General features: G+C 42.7%; 1 protein-coding gene across 1 annotated transcript in view; it reads left to right on the top strand.

Moving 5' to 3' along the window:
- The window catches only part of LOC146805332 (cilium assembly protein DZIP1-like), a 1720714-nt gene that overhangs the window by 933350 nt on the left and 766614 nt on the right, over positions 1–20750 (top strand). Inside the window, exon 13 of the mRNA XM_085622543.1 lies at positions 7629–7673. Within this exon, the coding sequence (XP_085478669.1) occupies positions 7629–7673 (45 nt within the window). The remainder of the gene's footprint in view (positions 1–7628; positions 7674–20750) is intronic.

The raw sequence follows: 20750 nt of genomic DNA, 5'->3' as shown, positions 1-20750 counted from the left end.
ATGCCTTCCCATGGGAGGCGAAACAATGAGAAATATTCTGCAACACACATAGAAAGAGGAAAAAGAATCAGAGGATTGTTTTTGTGCAGGAAGGTGTCCCTTATTACTAAAAAATAATCCTGCCTACAACACAGACACCCTTGCACCATGGTGCAAGGGTGCCTTCTTTGGAACTAGGCAGCAGTTAGTGCGCCAGCAGTCAGAGAGCAGGAATGTGCTGTCTAATGTGCAGGATGGCGTGCTGCGCTGCATTGTGTAAAAACTTGATAAATGTACCCCTATCTCTTTACCGCTACCTGATTGAGAAGTGGGCACTGCAATCGCAAGCCACATCCTTACACCGCTTCATTTCGTAGGCATTACACTAACATTAATCACAATAGGAAAGCAGATAACCCACACCAGGGTCATCAATAATGTGGAAACACAAACTATGAGAATCTGGCCTGGTATATGATGTACACTTATGTAAGTGGACACCCTGCACCAGTCCAGACATCTCTTATGTTGATTTAGGAGGTCTTTGACAACCATAGAGAGCTCTCTAAGTGGTAGCTTTGGAGAGCAGCCTTCAGGCTTAGTCCAGAAGGAGTGTAAAGTAGCTCGTTTTTACCAGAACACAATCTTGCATGTATATATTAAGTGAAAAATAATCACACAAGGTATTTATAAAAATATGTATGTTTTACATAATACTCTCTTACACATACATATATCTCTTACCCAGAGATATGCACAATCCACATAATACTTTGCATAGAAATCAAGTAAATAGCACGAAATACACAGTGGTCCCCGGGGGGGCCGGACCAAACCATATACTAAGAAAGGGGTATAAGAACAACAACTTGGGTCAAGACAATGTTGAAAGGATATAGAAGTGCTGGGGACCCAAGAACCAGCCAAGGTGACTGACTAGGAACCCCACAGAGAGCGTGTGCAGTGTGGGAACACGACCGCATGCTCAGTACAAATCAGCGTGTAAGACGTGGTTGGAGTTTTAAAGATTAAGGACCCTTCCCAGTTGACCCTGATGAAACCCAGTGGAAGACAGAAGGTATGAGAGCCACCCCACCCATGGACACCCTAGTACGCACGTTACCTACACAAGGGAAGTCGGGTTCATAGGTGTGAAGTGGTTTCGGAAACCACGGACGAACCTAATGAAGGACTTCAGGAAAGTGCCGCTGCTGAATAAGGAGAAAATATCCGGTGCAATCTGAAGGTGGATTTTAGTTGAGAGGTACTTGCAGGCAGGGGGTACAGAGTCTATGTCACTCAGAAGGGACCTGGAGATCTGGAAGATGAATGCCCACCAATGTTGGGAGTTGCAGGAGAGTTGAAGAGGACATTGATTCTGCAGCTGTGAGGACCAGGTGATGCTGAGGAAGACCAGGAGCTGTACCCAAGGTGTCCCACATTGGATGTCGAGCGCTGAGGGGTCGATGTCCGGCGGGAGCACCAACAAGCCTTGGCAAAGGCAACCAATGCAGAAGTTGAAGAAGGTGAAATGTCGGGACCAGCAAGTTCCAGGTGACTCACCACAAGTAGGGGAGTCAGGGCAGACCCTAAACAATCAGCAGAGCCCAAAAGAAACAAAGGTAACCCTCAACAGGACCCACAGGCCGGAGGCACTGGAGTTACAAGAGGACCTCAAGCAGCTCACCAAAAGATGCAGGCCACGGTGCAAACAATGCGATGTGGGAGAAGACTTTGGTCACTTGAGGTGCTTGAGATTGGGCTACTTGGAGCCCGAAGTTCTTGGTGGAAGGAAGCCAACAAGCCTTTGCAACTGCAAGTTGATACGGTGCACAGGGGTTCGTTTCCTGCACCTCCCACGAGGGATACCGGCTAAAACTTGGTGAGACGGCACGCCTAAAGAGCTGTGGAGAACCACCACCTGTGTTGCAGAACATTTCGGAGTCCAGAGGAGCTCAGGATCAGCAGACCGGTCAGCTTAGTTGCGGTGCGTGCGAATGCAGGGAAGTGACTCCTTCACTTCAAGGGAGATTCCTTCAGGTGTTTTTGATGCCCACAAGCCTTGGAAGGTTCCTGTATGGTGCACAGTCACAGACGATGCAGCAGACTGGAAGCGAGACAAAGTCGGGCCCAAACGAAGTCCAGCGAAGTCCAGAATGCCCTGATAGTAGAAGAAGAAGTGGTGTCTGCACGGGATCTTGACCCAAGATGAATCTAGGGACCCACCCACAGGTAAGCCCTTAAGTACCCTCATGAAAGGGTTGGGACTATTCAGGGGACCCTCCCAGGGAAGGGTCTGGACAGTAGGGAGGCTACTGCCATGTCCTTTGTCCAGTTTTAAGCCAGAGCGGGAGCCAACAGCTCCCAGAGCTGGTTTTGACTATGCTTGGGTGCCAACTACCCCTCCTGTTACCTCCAGTAAGTCCCTCACAGTGGGATTGCTAAAAGGTCTTCGGAGGCCACGGCCTCTTTCCCCACCACTCTGCAAATGCGCCTCCTGGCACACTCCTGGTTGGGGGATGAAGTCCACTTTACTCCTGAGGGTCATTGGGGGCCAAGAAGTCCTCCTGGTACCTCCTGTAAGTGCTATGCAGCAGAATTCCTGAGAGCTGGTTGGAGGCACAGCCGCCTTTGTCCAATACTTTGCAAACACGACTGCTAGTTAAAGAAGCATTTGCAATGTAATAGGTCTTGCATTTGCCAAAGTGTGGTGCGCATTCTCCAAGTCACACCAGACAGTTCTGATCACACACAACGAAGAGTTGTCAATTCAGTACCTCCCTGGAAGTGAGGCACCACATCCAGTGCACTTTGGTACGAGTTGCACCAGACGGAACCAGTCACACTAAATGAAGAGTCACAAACTTCTGAACCTCCCTGAAAATGAGGCATAAAGCCTGTTCCACCTTGTTACGGGTCACACAAGGAAATTCCAATCACCCACACAGGCACAAGTATAGCAATGCTCCACAAGGTAGAATGAGGCATGCCCTCATCTCCAAGGGTTGCAACCTGTGAAATGGACACCGCATGTAATGAGCATGTAGTCGGTGTGTCACACGAGAGAGATGTGGCATGATTGAGGAAGCGGGCCACGCTGGATCCCGCAACCAGTGAATCCGCTCACCACCAACAAGATGCCTATGCGTGTTGAGGTCCCCATGATGCAGGGGCCCCTCTTCTTAGATGCGGTCAGTACTTTTGGGGCTCTGCACAAAGCATTCTGGTCTCCAGGCACATTTCTTGGTTCCAAGCTCATGCCTCGCTACCAGTTGGAAATCCAGCAGACAATGTGGGCACGTAAGTGGGCACCGCTATCCAGGTATCACATGTAAATGGTGTGGGTCCCTCGCCGGAGGTCTTTGATGTCCCAGAGACCTCCACAAGAGAATAGGGAACACACTTCAGGGTGCCAAACAGCAGCAGGTAGTCAGCCTAGGCCCGCCACTATTCAGGAAAGGCACATGGTCCCTTTCAATGTCAGTAATCCTCCTACTACACACCAGATTCCTCTGGCAGTGTGCACCACACAGATCCAGGTTCTTTGGTCCCAAGGTCCCCACACGTGTATCTCTACCCTGATGAATTATGGCACAAGTCGTTATACTGCAGTGTTCTTTTGAAGTCGGGTGGTTCAGAGGGTTTCCCTTTAAACCAGAGATGCCTCCCCTAAATTCCACTCCTGTTATTCATGAGACAGTAAAATGCAGATCTTAACCTTTAGTGGGGCCATGAACTAGCTCCCAGAGGCCAAGTGTCAAAACCTCTCCCTCCAATCGATCCACTTAGGCCATCAAATGGCAGAGGTCTGTCATTCCAGTTGTATGCCCAAGGTTTCTAGGTATCACTGGGAAATTCACAGATGTGCTCCCCCAACCTCCAGTATGGACTGGAATCAAGCTGAAAGGCACACAAAGTTTTAGAGGCGAGAAATAGCCACTTTCTAGCAATGGCATTTCTAAGCTCTTAATAACAAAACCACCTTAACCACGGGAGAGGGTTTATCATTGTGAATCCAATGATAGGAAATTTCATGGGGCTGCTCCACTGCAATGTATTATTGTAGCCTGAAGTAATTTCACCCATTCCCCCATGTTAACGTATGGGAAGAGCAAACCTCATAAGTAGTTAAAGCACACATGGGTAATCTTCGCTACCTGGGTAGAGTAAACACCTGTGTATCCACCATGCTGTTCTCCTACCACATGCTTCACCCCTCAGGACTTACCCAAGGGATGCTCCAATGGTAATGAATGGTAATGAATGGTCCTCTTAGAATTGGTCATTGGTTTAGAAAGGGCAGCCTGAGCATAAGCGCAAATTTGGCACACACAGACCTGCATAGCAGGCTTGTCACATGTTTGAAAACATCACTGGCAGGCTGAACACATATTTGGGTGCAAATGCTTACACGCCCAGGCCTGCAATGGCAGACCTGTCCTATGTTTAGAAGCCCCCTTTCAGAACCGCTTCCTAACATCTGAAGAAAGGGCGCTCACAATTCCACACTGAATTTACAGTGGGAAAGTTCCCCAGGCCCTAAGGCCACTAAAAGAGAATCAGCAACACCCTGATATTGTCCCATGTGCAGAGCTGACCTCCTCGGTAAGGTAAATCCATATGGGGGTTCTTCACTACCTGGGCATAGAACACCATGTGTACCTGCCCTGCATTTCACCTATCAGTGGCTCCATTGGTGGTGGAAGGCCTGCTCCAAGTTGGACAACGAGTTAGAAATGCCTAACCTTTAACCTCTTTTTTAACTTGGTATGGGAAGGCCCCACAATGTCAGGACAGACACAAAGAGGTCATTCACGCTTTGGAGGAAAGTGGTGCTTTCCACCTTTAAAACTCATTTTCTTTCCCCTTCTCTATCTGATCAGACGGAAATGCATGTGGTCTTAGCACTGCTTGAGAGTGCCATTTTTCAAACATTTGATAAAATTGTCCCCATTAAATCAAAACTTTCTCAATCAAAGCCCAGGTTGGCCCCATGGTTTACAGACTGTTTAAAGAAGGAAACATTTGTGTGCAGGAAATTGGAACGCAAACCAAGGACCTGAAAATCTCTTGAAGACAAACTAATTTAGAAAAGGGCTTTAAGAATTTACCACAACAACTTTAAGAACAGCAAGGAAGGTCCACATAGTGAAAAGAATTAACATAGCGGGTAATTCTGTTAAAGAATTGTACAAGGTGCTTTAGGAATTTAATAATCCTATAACCTGAGCTGAACCTGTTGAAGTCTCTCGGGCCCTTACTCAGGAGCTTGTAAATTGTTTTTATGATACAACTGTCAGAATTTACAGTTCTTTTGTAAAAGAGACTATGCAGGCAACTATGGTAGTTTTTATCCCCACAGAAACATCTCACACTGCTCTCTTGGAGGAGTTTCATATGGTGTCCCCATGCCAAATCAAAATGCTGCTAAATAGAATAATTCAGGATCACCAGAGGACTTAGCACCTCCCTATATGGTGGCGCCAGCACTCCTCCTGTCCTTCACTGAGCTATTTAACCTCTCCTTTAACCTGGAAAAAGTCCAGCACAAGTGGAAATCAGCGAGTGTCCAACCTATTTTTAAAAAACCCTCTGCTGATCCTAAAGTATTAGCAAACTTTAGACCTTTATCATTACTTCCTTTTATTGGTAAGGTAATGGAAACACTGGTGAATTCCTAACTAGTAGTTTTTCTGGAAAGGTATCCCCTTCTTGATCCCTCCCACTCTGGCTTTCAAGCTGCCTTTAGCACGGAAACGGCACTGGTGAAAGTCTTATCTAAGACTTTCCTCAGATGAAGGGCACTGAGCAATGCTGGTGCTATTAGACCTTTCTGCAGCTTTCAATGCTATCTCCCATTCAGTCCTGATTTAAAGACTGAAGGAGATAGGTGTTTGGGGGAAGCCTTTATGGTGGTAAAGTGATAAAGTCATTTGGGTTTGAGGTCATCTCTCATGCAGATGACACCCAAGTTGTCGTCACAATGGGATATAATCTGGACTCTACCAAAGAAAGATTCTGTAATTGTATGGATAGGATTGCCTCATGGATGCAGGCAAGCTAAACACAAGCAAAACTGAGCTTGTGCGCTTTGGAAAAGCCCACTTTGTGTGGTCAGAGAACTGGTTGCTGCAGAATCTGGGCCTGGCTCCTACCCCTAGAGTGTCAGCAAGTAATTTAGCAATTCTAGTTGATAAAAACCTCTCTATGAGGAAACATTTGAATGCTATTGTGGGAAACTGTTTTGGAGTCATGCTTCTCCTCAGGAAAGTCTTCCGGTGGCTATTGTTTCGGACTAGGAAATCCCTAGTCCAGGCCCTCATAATTAGTCACCTTAACTATGGGAAGGCTGTAATGGTTGCCATGAACGAAGGACTGTTTTCCAAACTCAAGGTGGTTCAAAACTCTGCGCCACGGTTATTTAGTGATCTTACGCCTCACTCGCCCTCAGTACCCATTCTCAGAACCCTTCACTGGCTGCCTATAAAAAAATGGGCTGTGTTCAAACTCCTCTGCTTTTTCCATAAAGCTTCGTATGGAAGTGGGCTGTCCTATCTGTAAGGTAAACTGCACTGGTAAGATCGAGTGGGAAACTCTTACTATGTCCCTGGCGTATTCGTATCACCAGGTATGGTGGGCGCTCATTCTCACATTTAGCCCCCAGCACTAGAATCTGTTTCCTTTTCAATTGCACCCATGCACTGATTTTAAACAATTAAAAAAATCTCTAAAGACCTGGCTGTTTTAGTTTTTAGTGTTTTGGCACTCTTCCAGTCGGGGCTTATACAACTTTGGAGTTGCTATATCACAGAGAGACCCCTGTTGGGGTGATATGTGCACTTTATAAGAAAACCCAATCCTGGCATGTGTAGGAGGGACATGTGCACTTTCTCAATGCAGTACATGGGAATGCGCCCAGAGTCCTATGGCCATGCACAGAGAATCAGCAAAAACCAGGAGGAAAAGGCAAAACGTTTTAGGAAAATCCTCTAAGAAGGGCCATGTCCAACAGGTTTGGTTCCACATAGACCAAACTGTGGTGGGGAAGGTGCTTCAGGGTGTGTCTTGGCTTATGTAAAAGAAACTAACACATTTAATAAACCTTGGCATTTTGAGAATTGGGTGAGATTACCCAAATGTAACACATTTTTCACACAGACCTAAATAAGGACAGATAAATGATGTCCATGGAGTCCAATATTGTGGTTTGTTCCATGATCTTCTCTTTTTGGAAGGCAGTAATGTTAGTGGCTAAGGAAAGCAGAGACGTCCCAAGCTGCACAAGTTGGGATTGCCTAGTTGATGTGCTATAGTGATTTTCGAAGGTGGGACTAGCTATATCTTCTCAAAGAGACTGTCTTTGGCAGGAATGAAGGCATGTCCTAAGCTTCCAGGGACTGTGACATAGAGTTGATATGGGTTTTTTATAAAATGTATAAATGTATTCACACAATGTCATTAACATACACTGAAATCGAGATATTCTTTGAGAAACTGTGTTTATTTTAATACTGGGCGATGTAGGCCTCACTTTTAAAATAGTTGGTGCTGCTCAAATATGATAATACATTCAGGAACCGTTTATGCTTTTGATTGAAGGTGTCATCCTTTACCCTGTGTGGCTTAACCACATTACTTTTGTATTTCAGAACCTGCTCCTGCTGTCCAAGCAAGTAGCACTCATGGAGCCACAAGTGAGTCTTATTCTATTCTTATAAATTTAAAGTATCACTCCTCACATGTGTAAATTTGCCACTGTCTCTAATCATGAATGCTAACTTGGTCACATAGGAATTGCCTGCTTCAGTTACTTATATATGCTTTATTTGTTTGACATTCTTTATTGTCAGATGCACTTAACCCCCATCTCTCAACCCATGGCAGTGGAACAGCACCCCTGTGTGATTCATAGTGAAACATGGTTCCAACGTTTTAAGATAGGTCATAGATGCATGCAAAATCATACCAGTCATACCCTGTAGGCCTGCCTAAAATGAGATTTTCGCAGTGTCTCACACCTTTGTTCTTCTTTATTGGATCTTCAGTATGTGTTAAATATATCTGCAGTGTCCGTGAACCACTGTTTATTGTCTGCTCTGCAAATATGAGCCAGAAGCAAAGGAGAGGGCACCTAATGAAAACAAGTACCTTTCACAGCTGCTTAATATCATAGCATATGGGCAACAGGACAGTTAGCACATGTCCTTTTATCTCACTGAGTCCCCTATCCTCACAACAATCTCACTCATCACAAGCAAATAAACAGTGTCTCCTTCTTGTGTCAGCCAGTAAGGCCACAATATGTGAAACAATAGTTAGTGGCTGCATTTTAGGCATGCTGATTCACAAAGAGAATCTCAGCATTTTGAAACAGAAATCTAATATTCATTAACAAACTTTTCAAGAGTGAATTTATCTCAAACTTTTCAAGAGTGAATTTATCTCTTCACTAATGTCAATAAATATAAGAGAGCTTTGGAGCTGCTCTTTGTTTGGGCCATTGCCTAAGCTCAGGAAAGTGATGCAGGACTAAAAGCCAACTGAGAGTTGATAGAGAAGGCAGCATCTTGGTAAGGTAACTAAGAGGACCTGACCTGATAGTCGGCCAAACTCTATATCTATCTGAGCTTGAAATCATCCAGACTAGCAATATTTTGACTCCTGGCCAGGAGGTTTAGCTCTCATGCTTGCAACACCATTGAAATATTGATTGTTCTGGACGGTCCACATGGGCCTGGTGGTAGACCCCATCGCTGGGGGATATCTTCCAGCCAAGAACTGCTGTGGTGCCATGGTCTGAGAGAGAAGAGAAACAAAGGTTGGAGTTTGGTTGCAGTGGAGCAATGGGCTGATTGTCCCACACTCTGCATTGCAGCCATCACCTGTTTGAGGATGATCAGGCACAATGACATCCAAAGGGCAACAAGCTTCTGCAAATCCAGTAGGTTTGTTTTTAAGGTGCTTACACATGCAGTTTATCTTAAGTGTCAATGGGGTTACCCGAAATGCTAGCAGACCCGGGTCAATATTGCAGTACAATAAACAATTGGTCACAATAGCAACAATTTTTTATGATGAAAGAAATAGTAGCATTCACAACACAAATTATGCATAGTCTGCAGTGAATGCAATTTATTTTCAAAGCAGTAATCACTTTAGTTTAGGCAACGCAGTTGCTCTCGCATCTAGAATCATAAACATCTAAGGGTGTTCAGGATCAAAGTGAGTGAGTGAGGGTAGTGGACAAGGGAGAGGTAATGGGACATTTATACATCAAATTCACATAGTGAGACCTATCCGGCCTAACACAGGTCAATTGTTTCAGTAAAAACACATAACGTTAGAAGACACTTGTTCAGTCGTTGGGGGTTGTATAATAGTAGTTGTCAACATTTCGACCCCTAGGATGTTCAAGGGGATTAAAGCCTTAGAGTGGGGTCTTGATCAGGACTGTGTGAAAGGAGCACCTGAAAGCAATTTGATACTCCATATTAGGGGGGTGGTCCTTATTGGCAGGTTGTGAATGTTCATACTAAAACATAGTGGTTACCTAATCTGGCCAACAGCGCGTACAATCAGGCTGTGCAGTCAAGGAGAGTGGGCTCAACAGAGCTCGTAAAGACAGAGAAGACACAAGATCAGATTACGAGCTTCTCAATCATACTGAGACATCAAATGTCTATACCGGCACTAACATATCACTTACTAATTTCTGGGGAACAGTACAGCCAAGAGTGCTCGCACGAGCATCCGTAGTTAAACTGTGGGTTGCAAGATCCCTTGCAGTAAATTGACAAATCTATCAAACAAAGGAAAAACAATGCTAAGGTTTGCAAAAGGCATGGATTGGTTAGGTGTAAGGTTAACAAATTCAATGGGCTAGTTCTAATGGTATGACATAGAGTGAGATATGTGAATGAGAATCAACACAGATTTTGTATGATGAGGAGAAAACTAACAAACCCTACGTAGGGAGCTGAAAATCTGGAATCTGATTATTGCACTAGAATCATAAATATACATATAAATGTATCTATCCAGGGGTCACATATTAAAGTAAGCTTCTTTCTTTAAGAAAAAAGAAAAAAGAGAGAAGGAGAAGAAAAAGAAAAAAGAACCATTATAAGCATCCCAAGTGAGAAGTGATGTTAGAAGTTCAACACCAAAGTGCCACAAACAAAAATATATTTTTTTGTTTCTAAAAATAATATGTGCCTAATTCTCAGAAGCAGTCCGACGTTGTTTTGAATTTTTTTTTTCAGCATTCGGATCAGGTTCCAAAAGATGTATGTACACACACACTGCAATTTAAGGGAAATCAGCAATTACAAACTACCCGATGTCTGTCAAATAAGGGGACAATAATAGTGGTTTGAGAGACACTTACTAGAGGTGAATGATGTCTACACCTGGTATAATTATAGCACGAAAATAAGATTTGTTTCTGGTACTACGTCTATGGGCAATTATTCCCAGATCATATCGCACGTTCGGTAATTAAATTACCAATCAAATTACGCTGCCATTTAGCTGAAAAAGAATAGACAATGCGTCCGATAAAGCAATACAAGTGCACTTCAATTTGCAATTGGAACAAATAGCAAAAGGACTGCCATTTTAAGTGGGTGGTTAAACAAATGTTTTAGTGGTTACCACCCTTCCTTCCCTGTAGCACTATTGTCACACAAGTGTGCGTTCCGAAGGCATTTAATCCACAACAATCGATGGCAACAACGCTGTTCAAATATTAAAATCTAATGGGTTGTTTTTATGTAACCGCCACAACAATAAATGATATAAACCAAATAGGGATAAGGCTCGTTTTGTTTAAAAAGGGAAAAGGCTCAATAGCGTCACTCTTCGTCCGTGCTTACGTTCTATACAAAAATGCCTTCAGATCTTAAGAAAATTGCGGCACCGTTCCATGAAAGATTAAAGCCCCTTATCGTTCTCATACAGAACTCACGTAATAAAGAGTCATATATCTAAAAATGTCTCATATGAACAGTTAGTTCGGCGCAACAACTTACGTGCAATCTCCGCATCCACGCTTACAAAATCAGGAAGTTACTACGTCTGTGTATCGCGCATTTATAAATAAAGGTGATTTCCCACGTCGCTATATACAAAAAACGGAAGTAGGAGGGGGTAGAGTACAGGCACCATCTTAGTTCGGGCGTCTCAAGACCATTGGACATAGAAAACGGTCTAAAAATTAGGCAAGATTAAATCGGCCATCTCTGAGAGTTTCGGAAAAGCTCTATAACCTTACAGAACAACATAAATAATGTTGTTTAATGGTTAAAAACCATTATAAAAATAAAAGAAAAAATCAAAAAACGCCCAAGAGTCTATATTGACATTTGACATGAAAGCCTTAATGCGAAGTTAATGTCTAGTGTGAGCCCAATAGTCGTGTGTTCAACTTTACAAGCCACAAGAGGGCAGTCATATCAAAGAGAGGGGCAAGACTTTTTCTCAACGAAAGAAACCTACCTCAAACATTGAAAATTTAACATAATAAAATTGAATTATACCATTATGTTATATATTATAGACAATTTGCATGCCATAATAAACGTTGAAAAATTTACATTTTTTTTAATTTTTTTAATTATACCATTGTGTCACATATTATAGACAATTGCATGCCACAATACACATTGATGGTAAGACAATTACATGTGGGACATTCATAACTATTATACAAAATGGTCAGATTACAATAGCCTTTAATACAAACAATCTTAACGATGCTCTTCGTCACCATAAATGTCAATTAGCATAATGTGGCTACAATACAATAGAACCAAAGGCATATAATCTATACATGTTGTAAATATATATTTCATCAGGCATAACATTGCAGAAAAAAGACAATATATAATTCCACAACAATAGCAAAAACTATATGAGACACAAAGGTGTGTAACACAGCTCTTGCTACTGTCACATTGTCACACAAACAATTGTCCATTGTACAACAGTACTTTAACTGAATATTATTGATTGGCATTCCTCCAAGGAAGAAAGGCCATTATTTATGCTATCACACCGGAGTATCCAACGACACTCAGTCTTATTTAGGATATTTGCAATATTTCCTCCTCTTTGGGGACAGAGTATTAGTTCAATGACCTGCCATCGCATATCCGATGGAGCATGGTTGTATTCCAAATAATGTGATACCAATTCTCAGTTCTACAACGAATGCGACTTTTGTGTTGGCCTAGACGAGTTTTTATCTTTTGTGTAGTCTGGCCTACATAAAGAAGATCACATGGGCACCAAATTGCATACACAACATTCTGTGTGTTGCAATTGTTGTAATCTTTTAGATCATGACAAATATTCCCATGCACAAACTGTTTAGTGTTTAAACTAGAGCTGCACAACAGGCAGCCACCACATTTGTAGTGTACTACAAGCTTGTTTAAACCCCACATAGTTGTTAAATTAGGGGATTCGATCTGGGGCAATGCCGCACGCACCAAATGGTCTTTCAAGTTTTTTCCTCTTTTGTAGGAAATTAGGGACTGTTCCTGTGTGATACCTATGGAAACCACCACTGGCCAATGTTTTTTAATAATTCCAGAAATTAGATTACTTTTCGTCCCAAAAGTAGTTACACAAGGGATTCAAGTGGTTTGTTTTTTAGTCTTGGGAGTTAATAAAAACTCACGATGATTATACCATGCACGTTTCATGGAGTGCTTAATCAAAATCCGTGGGTAACCTCGTAGTCTAATCTTTCTACTAAAATCTCAGCTTCCCTGAAGTAGTCTTCTTTAAAAGCACAGTTTCTACGAATACACAGAAACTGCCTGAAGGGCAGCCCATCCCTTAAACCTCTTGGATGATTGCTTTTGTACTCCAACAGCGTATCCTGTGCAGTTGGTTTGGTAAATAATTTAGTCTTTAGTCCACCCTCATGAGGAAATATTGTCAGATCCAAAAAATCAACTTGAGAGTTACTTACATGTGAAGTAAACTTCAAGTCCACAGAACCTAATTTAAGCCAATCCAAAAACAAACGTAAATCAGAATTAGTGCCAGTCCAAATGAAAAAAATATCATCAATATCGCACCGCCAATGGCGCATGCTGGAAAAGTAAGGATTTTTGTCACAATCATAAATAAACTTTTGTTCAAAATTATCCACATACAATATAGGAAAATTGGGGGCATAAGAAGCCCCCATAGAAGTTCCTATGATCTGTAAAAAATATTGACCATCAAACTCAAAATAATTCCGTGTTAATGAAATTGTTAAGAGTTCAATAATAAACTCAGTCGGGACCTGCACAGGAGATGGACGTGTGTCCAATACTTTTCTAATGACTTCATTGCCTTCCAATTGAGGAATGTTGGTGTATAAGGACTCAAGGTCCAAACACACTAACAATTCCGAATCCGGCAAAAATTGCATCTCTTCCGGTTGTGAAATTATGTCACCGTTGTCACGTACGTAACTACGAGTACCAATTGCAAAACCCTTTATAAAGATATCAATATATTTGCAAAGTGGTTCAAGGGTCGACCCACGGACACTTTTCCATACAAATTGTAAAAATGCAGTCCGATCGTACTAGTACGATCCGGACCGGCTTTCCGATTTACGATTTGTACGGAAAACGTCCCGTACACGGGGAATGCCATTACCCGCTACGAAGCGAACTTTGTACGACTCATATCCCGGGAAAAGTTGTTCCCAGGGTGCGAGTCGTACAGGGGTACGAGTCGTACAGGCATACACCCCCGTGTGTTTTGTATGTACGGTGTGTACCCCCAGTGTGCATGTACTGTGCGTACCCCCAACATCGCGTACCCCAACATCGCGTACCCCAACATCACGTATGTACTGTGCGTAGCCCCAACATCTTGAACCCCAACATCGTGTACCCCAACAGCGCGTCTGTACGGTGCGTACATACGTGATGTTTGGGTACGCGATGTTAGGGTTACGCACAGTACATACGTGATGTTGGGGTACGCGATGTTGGGATACGCGATGTTGGGGTATGCGATGTTGGGGGTACGCACCGTACATACACAACGCACGGGGGTGTATGCCTGTACGACTCGTACCCCTGGGGACTCTGCTTTTACGGCTGATTTTGGCTCCCGTAAGAAAAGAGCCGTACGGAGTGCCGTAGGGACGAATCGTACTTGCTGGGCCGGAAACCGCTGCTTAAATACATACAGGCGTCGCGTGCAAGCTGTTCCGGATCAGAATCGTTGGTTTATTTTAGCTGTATGGTCTTTTGTATGATTTGTATGGAAAGAGGCTTTCTGTACGAATCGTACTTCCTAGGTTGTAAGAAAAGTTTACCGGGTACGAGTTGTACGGGAAAAACGCTCCATACAACGATTTGTACAGCCTTTTCCCAGGATTGGCATCGGCCCCCATGTGTCATGGTCATGGTATTCCCTGAGAAGAAAAGCTTTTAAACGAAGTCTGCGAAAAAATTGGAGTCATTGCAATTAGGTATCAAACAAACAAGATTTTTCCGTAGGGACAAAACTTAAGCCTTTGGACAAAAGAGAAACCTCAGTCGAGGACAACAAATGATTAGACAAATTAAAAATAGAAATATTTTCAGATATAGTATTGGCATTAGGAATTTCTATTGAGGAAGCCATCACTGATAGAACTTCCTGTGGGTCTGTCTCTCCCCTGCTTGAAAATTCCAATGTTGGTGTTGCGATGGTCTGGTTCTCATTCTGCCCCTCCCCCCACATCCTCGCTGTTTTAAAAAAGGAGGGACATACCCAGAGTTTGAAGTACCAGGACGGGAGTTTATACTTTTATCAGAATCTTCAGCTGAACTAGCTGACGACTCTGAGAAAGTCACAGTAGTGTTTCTCTTGAACCGTCCCCACATAGGGTAATTCTCAGCATATTGTTGTCTTGGCTGAGAATAAAATTCATCTGTCAAATAAGGATGACATTTAGTTTGGTCAAATATAGCTATATCTTTTTGTATTTTATTTGTTTTTTTATTACGTTTGATTTTTTTAAATTTAGCAATGGATTTATTAACTTTCTCAACTGCTGCTTTGGTGTCAGCAACCACATTCCTTTCCATTAGACGTTTTTCCAGGTCTGCAATAATTTCCAATTCTTTTTTGCTCTGCTCTTAAGCCGTGTCAATGCCATGGACAAGCCAATGGCAAGAGCATGTAACTCCTATATGGCTAAATCCTTTTTTGAATTTGGGGTCATTCGTGAAAATTACCGGCACATTTTGTACTTGCAATCCTACAGGGATCACATCATTTTGGAGGTATTCAGTCATCATTAGAGCATGCAAGGTTGTTCGTACATGCTTCTTGCGGCACTGCTCCAATTCATCAAGTAGTGCTTGTGATTCATTCACAATCGGTGGCAACACTGTTGAGCCCAACAGTGATGTACCACTTTTAATCCTAGCTATATACTCCTCTGAATACATTGGGGCATCGACAATAGCCATATTAATTCAGGCAAAAATGTGGAAGCCAAAAGGAGCCCTCACAGCCGAACGACTGTACTTAAAGTGTTACCAACCACATGGGCACCTGAACCAGGGGCAATCAATATTTAATCCAAACAGTGGTTCAAGAACCAATTATTTTACAAAATACAACAATCACAAGAAATTACAAATTATAATCAGACAACATATTAATAAAAAAACTTAAAGTGAAAGAAAGAAAGAAGAAAGACATAGAGAACAAGAGGGACCCATATATATATAATGATCAAAAATACAAATTTATTATAATTGATACATATTAAAAACACTGAAGCTCTGTATAATACGTTGGTACAGAAAAATGATAAGTATTTACTAACCAAGTTTAAGCAGTTTAAAGCCAGAGAGATTTTTAGAACCTATAGACTGTCTATATTGAAGGTTCACTTGCCGTCGGTACAGTCTTGTTTCTTTGCAAAATAAAGATTGGATGGCGAGGGAGCTTTATTTATAAAGAAGGAAAGGAAGTACTACTGTAAGGAACAGGAAGAGATGGTTAGTGTGTGCATGAGAATGACACAGGGAAATGAGGGAGGAAGTAACAAGTAGGGTTGGTGGTGGACAAACAAGGAGCCCAAAGGGTAAAGATGGAAAATCGGGAGGGTGGAGCAAGAGAAGGTAGCTAGTGGGAGGGACAAGAAGAACCCAGGTTAAAGAGTGAAGGGCAGGAAGGACGAATGATAAGGAGGGATGCTGAGGAGTACCACATAAGGGGAAGAGAGCAGTGGTGGTATCCAGCAGGAGTAGACTCGAGGGGAAAGTGGGGGGGAATGATCACTGAGGATTCAGTAGAGAGGCCTGTACTTATGAAATACTTCATATATACTTCATTGCAAGCAATCCATTGGACGCGTAAATAATACAACCTTGGCAGCCAGCAGCACCATGTGAAAGGGGAAGGCTCCTCTGGACTGGGTCAAAATGCCAGTCAATCAAAAGAAATTGTTTATTTAGACCATTGACCCTTAAACACATAAAAACATTTTGATCTTATGTAAGTACCATCTTATTAAATATAAAATAGATGTAAAATTACATAAAATCCTGATTCCTTAAAAATTCAATTTTCATACAATTCATCATATAAAATAATGTTTAAAATGTCTAATTCTATAGACTCTTGAGCTAACAAATCGGCTGCCTAGGTACAATTTTTAATACAATATTTTAAAAAAACTGGACGTAGAAACAGTTTCCATGCATCAAGGACGTTTAAGCAATCTAAAACTATTTGCAAAATATATCACATTTTATGCCTAGGTAGCAGATACATTTTCCTTCAGGATCCATCACAGCCCCTTTTATCGCTTTGTTCTCATAACCAGGACTAATTCCTATTCGAAACCTCAAAATTTCATTTCTATGCCATCAATTAGATAGTATATCTATGTACATGAACTGTTACTCGGCCTGCCATGCCTTAATCATGAAGCGCACAGATTCTTTCCCCACTAAATACTGACAATCCTGGTTTTGAGAAATTTCTTTCCCTATTATCTTAAGTTCTCGTTTTGCGATATCAATTTGTAGATTATGATGGCACAATTTAACTTTCAATTCCCTGCAAATCGTGGTTTCCCTAACTCTCTCTGCCCATTTCAATTCACTCATATTTTTTTTTTTTGTCCTCATGTCAGCATAGCGTCTTATGGGTCAAGGACCATGTCTTGGCGCCCTTATATAGTATGGACCCTTCCCATCTTCGCCAGACCTTTAAAGAAGGTTCTTTCGTCCTGCGGGACAGACACCTTCCCCATTTTCTGCTGTAATCATAGGACTCCTGAAAAAAAAAGAAGAGATTGTCCCAGCTAATTCGACCAATCAACAAAGGCCTTCCACACATCCCTTGCTTGCGGCAAATTTCCATCTGTTACTACTTTACATATCCACCTGGCTGCCGCCAACCAACCACTAGGATGTGGTGGTACAGAGTCTATCCAGTGTTTACAAATCTCTTGTCTTGCCAATAATACCAGATAGAGAAGCAACCCGCTTGATTTACTATCAAGCGTTGTTTCTAGATCGTGGTACACCCCGAAGAATATGAGATCCGCTGACAGTGTTAGTGATATCTTCAGGATGTCGCTAATAGTTGATTCTATCACTTTGCAAGAACGTAATGAGTGGATGGGGATTATCTGGTCATCGTTCCACAAATACTGAGCTAAAGGTTCCATATAAACATCAAAAAGGAGAGGGGACAGTGGGCAACCCTGCCTCGTACCTCTATTGATCTTAAAAAGCTCAGTCAACACACCATTCACCAGGATCTTAGCTGTAGGGCCTTGATATAGCCCGCACTAACAGCCATTGATTCCATCACCGCCCATAGAAACGTCCAGCACACGCGATCAAATGCCTTGGCGGCATCTATAGTTGTTATCGCCAAGAGGAACGATCGCGCAATTGCTAAATCGATAATCCCATCAAGGACAAAGTCAGTTCCTGGATCTGCCTCCTGGGAACAAATCCCTTTTGGTCCATATGAATTAACTGGGGAGCTACCTTGGCCAATCTCCCTGCCAAAATGCCAGCATAGATTTTATAGTCGACATTTAGAAGGGAGATGGGCCAGTACGAATCCGCACTCTTTGGATCCTTCGTGGGCTAAAGGATCAATGTAATTATGGCTTCCTTCCATGAGGCTGGAATCTCTTCCTCTCCCTTATAAATCGAGTTAAACAATATTACCATTTCTGGAATTGATTCTTCTATGATTATTTTGTATAATTCTCCCGGTAGGGAGTCGGGACCTGCTGCTTTTCCTCTTTTTAGATGTTTAGTTTGTTCTCTAAATTCGCCCTCCGTTATTTCAGCCTCTATCATCTCCCTGCCATCACTTGAGAGAACTGGAAGGTCTAGTTTATCCAGCCATTTTTATACCATTGTGATATTTTTCACTCCTCCAGCACTCCAGGCGTTACCAGAATCTTATTAGTGCCACACGTACCATTATCTCCCAAGATTCCTTGCCGGTTTCTGCCTGAATAATAGAAGATCTGGGTAGGGACTGTAGATGTTTTACACATTTTCCCTCTGCAACGGCCTAGCCCCTTTTTCCACTTAAGCATAACAATTCAGCTCTGTATTGGAATTAAGGCGGTATCATGCCCATATAAGTTTTCAAAGCAGGTCTAGCTGACATCTCTCCATAGTTTTTATTAAATGTTTTCAACTTTTCAAGATGGGAAAGACTAAGTTTCGAGCTAGTGGGCAAAAAGGCTGGTCAAAAAAAGGGTTGAAAGAGATGGGCCCAAACCGCACCCTAAGGATATAAATGGCAATAGGAAACACATCGTAAACAATGTCTGAAATTGTGACATGAAATGTATGTGTTTCTTCTCTGGGAGAAGGTGCCATTGTTTGGCTTAAAACAAGTAGCTGCTAAAGTTAGAGTTCTTTAATCAACATCATTTCCACATCACATTTTTCGGTACTTGGTTTTGTTACCTTTATTTTTTCAACACCTTTTACATGAAGGTAGTGTAAGCTGTTGTGGATTCAAGGAAATCCCAGAATAGTATTTCTTTGAAAGATATAAGCCTTATGTTGCCAGTCCTTGTTAAAAGATGATCACTTCTACAGTTGGACAGTTCCCACTCTGCCACGTTTGCCTGCCCTCGCCTCACTTTAACATCACTGCTCAGAATATTTAGACAAACTGCAAGTTGCATCATCATGACAATCCGGGTTTCAAGTCATTAGCACTGTGCATTCTGGGGTTTGTAGTTCTACATTTCCAATATTACGGATAGATGACCTATGCGTTTCATAAGGGAAAGTGCTGTTGTCTAAAAATGCAGTTCTATGAGAGGTGACAAATAACATTTGTCATTGTTTATCTTGCTGGCATGGGCTGCCATGTATCCCAAGAGAAATGATAAGTTTGCAAGCAAAGGCGTAATGAGCGACAAACTGTCTACGTACTTTTGCAATATTTTACTTTAGCCCAAATAAGCAATACCTCACTCTGGTGCCACAGAACAGTATGTAGGCACTGCAATATCTGCGATATCGATTATAACTTTTTTATCCATGTGAGTTGCTCCACTACAATGTATTTTTAACACATTTGTTTATTGGTATTTCGATAAGCACATCAGCAGAGCATATTTTAGTTACTGATTCGGTACAGTGGAGATTGCTTAATAGCACTGGTCTTTAAAGTCTCTTCTGGATATATGCAGTAATAACAGTTCTTATTACGGCTCACAGTGTAATCAGGAGCAGACAGTCTCCTGCAGGGGATAGGGCACGGGATTGGGGTGTTACCACTTTGCCAGGAGGACTATATTAGCTCTAATACAATGTATAAGGCTATGAAAATTATAACTACATATTGTCTGTGTGCACATTTGACTCACTATGCGGAATATCTACCAGGGTGGCCATGTACGGTTGCTCAAGGGCAACACAAAACCTTGACTGACATTTACCAAGCCACGCAAGGCCACCTTGTGCGGCCCTGCGTGGCTTGGTGCATGTGGAGTAACACATGGCAGATCACTATCACTACCACTACCACTTACTCTGCCCCAGGGAGGCATTCCATGGGTATAGTCTGTGTGTTCCCACTTATCCACCCATGGATTTTGGCACTTACCCAGATTTACCGTTAGTGGAAGACCTGGGAACAGTGGTGACTACTACCGGGAAGCAGCAGTGGGGCGGCGAGGGGAGAAGACGGGAAGGGGGGCAATTCATTTACATACCTGCCAGCAGGTCGGCCAGCCTGCCGCCGCCTCTCCTTTGTCCTCTCCGTCCTCTTCTTGGTTTCTCTGATGCAAACAGGAAGCACCCGGACTCCCAGGCTCCTCATGGTCAATCACAATGCAGCAATGCAGTGTTGTGATTCGTCTGAGCGCCGTGGTTCGGCACTCAGCCAGGGAATGGGAGCCTGGGCATGTTCTCTAACGAGGCTGTAATGCAGACTGGGCTGAGAATATGCAATGTGAGCATGAATATTTGCCACTGCTTAGGAATGCAAATTGCTATGCCTTCCCATGGGAGGCAAAACAATGAGAAATATTCTGCAACAAACATAGAAAGAGGAAAAAGCGTCAGAAGATTGTTTTTGTGCAGGAATGTGTCCCTTCTTGCTCAAAAACAATCCTGCCTACAACACAGACACCCTTGCACCATGGTGCAAGGGTGCCTGCTTTGGGGCTAGGCAGCAGTTTGTGCGCAAGCACAGTCAGAGAGCAGGAATGTGCCATCTAATGTGCAGGATGGCTCGCTACGCTGCATTGTGTA

This window comes from Triturus cristatus, chromosome 8, assembly GCF_964204655.1.
Source record: "Triturus cristatus chromosome 8, aTriCri1.1, whole genome shotgun sequence".
In the NCBI taxonomy this organism is placed as follows: Eukaryota; Metazoa; Chordata; class Amphibia; order Caudata; family Salamandridae; genus Triturus; species Triturus cristatus.
Note: the sequence above shows the minus strand (reverse complement) of the source record. Positions and strands in the feature narration are given on the sequence as shown.